Below are 4,501 nucleotides of genomic sequence, written 5' to 3'. Positions count from 1 at the left end.
TCCAGCCCGGGCCCCTCTCCCCCAGCGCGGGCCACCGTCCTCGGGGACACACCATCTCTGTGTCAGCCCCTTCCTCCAGGAGGGAGCGCCGGAGTGACAGAGACTCCTACCACAGCAGGCCAGGGCCCAGCCCCACCGACAAGACTTGCGGACTCAGTCCGGGGTACACAGTGTGTGTGTGTGTGTGTGTGTGAGCGAGAGGAGAGAAAGTAAATCAAGTGAACTAGCTGTGCTTCTTTTAATACTTGTAGGACTGGAGGGTTGTTCTGTAAATAACATGCATTATTACTGACAACTCTGTCCTCCTCTCTCTCTCTCTCTCTCTCTCTCTCTCTCTCTCTCTCTCTCTCTCTCTCTCTCTCTCTCTCTCTCTCTCTCTCTCTCTCTCACTCTCTCTCCCCCCTCCTTCTCTCTCCCTCCCTCCTCTCTCCCTCCCTCCCTCCTCTCTCTCTCTCCCCCTCCTTCTCTCTCTCTCCCTTCTCTCTCCTTCCTCTCACTCTCTCTCTCCCCCCTCCTTCTCTCTCCCTCCCTCTCTCCCCCTCCCCCTCCTCTCTCTCTCTAGTTTTGTATTCCTACAGCTGTACCACTCTCCCTTCTTTGGTAACGAGGCCAACAAACCTCTCCTGCTCCCCAAGACCCAGGTCAGTCCTGACAGAGAGTATGTGTGTGTTTGAGAGAGTGTGTGTGTGTGTGTGTGTGTTGCAGAGAGTATGTGAGAGGGTATGTGTGAGACAGGTGCTTGTGAAGGGTGAGGGGGAAACTGTTTTGGTGTGTTTACACGATGTGTGTGTGTGTGTGTTTCTCAGCTGATTGAGCGAGCGGTCAAGGTGCTGGACCAGATGCCTCCATACGACACACACAAGATTGGAGTGGTGTTTGTAGGAGCAGGACAGGTACAACACACACACACACACACTAAGGCCACACAGACCAAAAGGATTTACATCAATCATCTTTTATATTTGGTCTCCAACACCACCCCCCCCCCCCCTCCTCCCCCAGGTGAGTAATGAGGTGTCCATCCTGTCTAACGAGTACGGCTCTAATCGCTACGCCAGCTTCCTGACGGGGCTGGGCCGCCTGGTGCACCTGAGGGACTGTGACCCAGACCAGGTGTTCCTGGGGGGGCTGGACCAGTACGGGGACGATGGGCAGTTCACCTACTGCTGGCACGATGACATCATGCAGGGTGAGGGGCTCATGGAGCCACCTGTCTGTGTGTGTCTACCTCTGTGTATATTATCTGTGTGTGTGTATCTTATCTGTGTGTGTGTATCTTATCTGTGTGTGTGTGTATCTATCCGTGTGTGCAGCCATCTTCCACATCGCCACCCTGATGCCTAACAGAGAGAGTGATAAGGGCTGCTGCAACAAGAAAAGACACATCGGGAACGACTTTGTCATGGTGGTGTACAACGACTCTGGAGAGGAGTACACCCTGGGAACCATCAAGGTACTCACACACACACACACCCTGGGAACCATCAAGGTACTCACACACACACACACCCTGGGAACCATCAAGGTACTCACACACACACACACACACTGGGAACCATCAAGGTACTCACACACACACACACACACTGGGAACCATCAAGGTACTCACACACACACACACACACACACACACACACACACACACCCTGGGAACCATCAAGGTACTCACACACACACACACACACTGGGAACCATCAAGGTACTCACACACACACACACACACACACACACACACACACACACACACACTGGGAACCATCAAGGTACTCACACACACACACACACACACACACACACACCCTGGGAACCATCAAGGTACTCACACACACACACACACTGGGAACCATCAAGGTACTCACACACACACACACACACACACACACACACCCTGGGAACCATCAAGGTACGCACACACACACACACACACACACACACACACTGGGAACCATCAAGGTACTCACACACACACACACACACACACACACACACACACTGGGAACCATCAAGGTACTCACACACACACACACACACACACACACACACACACCCTGGGAACCATCAAGGTACTCACACACACACACACACTGGGAACCATCAAGGTACTCACACACACACACACACACACACACACACACACCCTGGGAACCATCAAGGTACGCACACACACACACACACACACACACACACACTGGGAACCATCAAGGTACGCACACACACACACACACACACACACACACACACACACAGATAGATACACACACATTCACCTTATTTGTTCTGCAGTGTCACTTTTGGTGTTATTTTTCTAATCTCTCCATCCCCCCCCCTTTGTCTTGCTCTCCTCCCCCTCTCCTCCCCCTCTCCTCCCCCTCTCCTCCCCCTCTCCTCCCCCTCTCCTCCCTCCCCAGGGCCAGTTTAACTTTGTAGAGGTGATCATCAAGCCTCTGGACTACGAGAGCAACCTGGTCACACTGCAGTGCCGCAAAGGTGAGGAGGGAGGAAGAGGGAAGGGGAGGGAAGGAGGGAGAGATGAAGGGATGGTTGGTGATTGAGCCTGGGTGTTAGCTGGTTTAACCATCCCCTTGTCTTTCATGTATTCCCTTCCCCCAGATCTAGAAGGGCTGGTGGACACCAGTGTTGCTAAAATCGTGTCAGACCGAAACCTTCCTCTGCTGGTCCGACAGATGGCCCTGCATGCCAACGTACGAGAACACACACACACACACCCTCACACACACACCCTCACACAGACCCTCACACACACACCCTCCCTCACGCACACACCCTCACACACGCACACACCCTCACACACACACACACACCCTCACACACACACCCTCACACGCACACCCTCCCTCACACGCACACCCTCCCTCACATGCACACCCTCACACACACACACACCCTCACACACACACACACACCCTCACACACACACCCTCCCTCACACACACACCCTCCCTCACACACCCTCCCTCACACACACACCCTCACACTCACGTTTGCCCCTGTCTCCCCCAGATGGCGTCCCTGGTGCACCAGTATAGAGCCAACCCGTCAGACGCCTACGCGTCCAAGTGGCTCGCCAGACTACGACACATCAAGAGACTGAGGACACGGGTAGGACACACACCGCTCATATACACACACACACACCGCTCATATACACACACACACACACCGCTCATATACACACACACATCCACGATTCTATTTCTTTGAACTGCAGCTGACGATCTCCCCCCCCCCTCCCTCTCCTCCCCTCCCTCCCTCCCTCCCTCCCTCTCCTCCCTCCCTCCCTCCCTCCCTCCCTCTCCTCTCCTCCCCTCCCCTCCCCTCCCTCCCTCTCCTCCCTCCCTCCCTCCCTCCCTCCCTCCCTCTCCTCCCTCCCTCCCTCTCTCCCTCTCCTCCCTCCCTCTCCTCCCCTCCCTCCCTCCCTCCCTCCCTCCCTCCCTCCCTCCCTCCCTCCCTCCCTCCCTCCCTCCCTCCTCTCCTCCCCCCTCCTCCCTCCCTCCCTCCCTCCCTCTCCCTCTCCTCCCTCCCTCCCTCCCTCTCCCTCCTCCCCTCCCTCCCTCCCTCTCCTCCCCTCCCCTCTCCTCCATCCCCAGGCCCAGGAGGAGATCCAGTCTCGTCGGTCCCTGGAGGGATCTCCCTCACTCACTCGGGGCCCGGCCAGCAGAGCAAGTCCTCCTACCAGCAGGGCTGCAGTGCCCCGCCTCCAGACACCTCCTCTGGCCAGAGGAAGAGGCTGGTGTCGACTGTGGACGACTTCACTGACTTTGTCTGATGTGCACCCCATCCCCCCTTCTGCCCCTACCTTCCCCCTCCTCCACCCCCCCTTCTGCCCCTACCTTCCCCCTCCCCCATCCCCCCTTCTGCCCCTACCTTCCCCCTCCTCCACCCCCCCTTCTGCCCCTACCTTCCCCCTCCTCCACCCCCCCTTCTGCCCCTACCTTCCCCCTCCTCCACCCCCCCTTCTGCCCCTACCTTCCCCCTCCTCCACCCCCCCTTCTGCCCCTACCTTCCCCCTCCTCCACCCCCCCTTCTGCCCCTACCTTCCCCCTCCCCCATCCCCCCTTCTGCCCCTACCTTCCCCCTCCTCCACCCCCCCTTCTGCCCCTAACTTCCCCCTCCTCCACCCCCCCTTCTGCCCCTACCTTCCCCCTCCTCCACCCCCCCTTCTGCCCCTACCTTCCCCCTCCTCCACCCCCCCTTCTGCCCCTACCTTCCCCCTCCTCCACCCCCCCTTCTGCCCCTACCTTCCCCCTCCTCCACCCCCCCTTCTGCCCCTACCTTCCCCCTCCTCCACCCCCCTCCTCTCCACACCTCCCTCAACTATTTTGTTCAGCTGTTCTTCCTGTTTAAATAATACACAGGTCACCCGCCCCCACACACCGCCCCCCCTCACACACCGCCCCCCCCCACACACCACCCCCCCCATACACACTACCCCGACCCACTACACACACACACCCAGCCCCCCACACACACACACACCCAG

At 58.0% G+C, this 4,501-nt stretch overlaps 1 protein-coding gene across 1 annotated transcript in view; it reads left to right on the top strand.

Moving 5' to 3' along the window:
- Positions 1–3,919, top strand: part of tsc2 (TSC complex subunit 2) — a 17,957-nt gene extending 14,038 nt beyond the window's left edge. Inside the window, 10 exon segments of the mRNA XM_062448927.1 lie at positions 6–163; positions 563–641; positions 807–893; positions 1,003–1,189; positions 1,314–1,453; positions 2,409–2,487; positions 2,611–2,702; positions 3,022–3,120; positions 3,609–3,638; positions 3,641–3,919. Coding sequence (XP_062304911.1) covers positions 6–163; positions 563–641; positions 807–893; positions 1,003–1,189; positions 1,314–1,453; positions 2,409–2,487; positions 2,611–2,702; positions 3,022–3,120; positions 3,609–3,638; positions 3,641–3,787 — 1,098 coding nt within the window. The 3' untranslated portion in view covers positions 3,788–3,919.
- Positions 3,920–4,501: the final 582 nt, after the last annotated feature.

The sequence above is a fragment of the Osmerus eperlanus genome, chromosome 22 (genome assembly GCF_963692335.1).
Source record: "Osmerus eperlanus chromosome 22, fOsmEpe2.1, whole genome shotgun sequence".
In the NCBI taxonomy this organism is placed as follows: domain Eukaryota; kingdom Metazoa; phylum Chordata; class Actinopteri; order Osmeriformes; family Osmeridae; genus Osmerus; species Osmerus eperlanus.
Note: the sequence above shows the minus strand (reverse complement) of the source record. Positions and strands in the feature narration are given on the sequence as shown.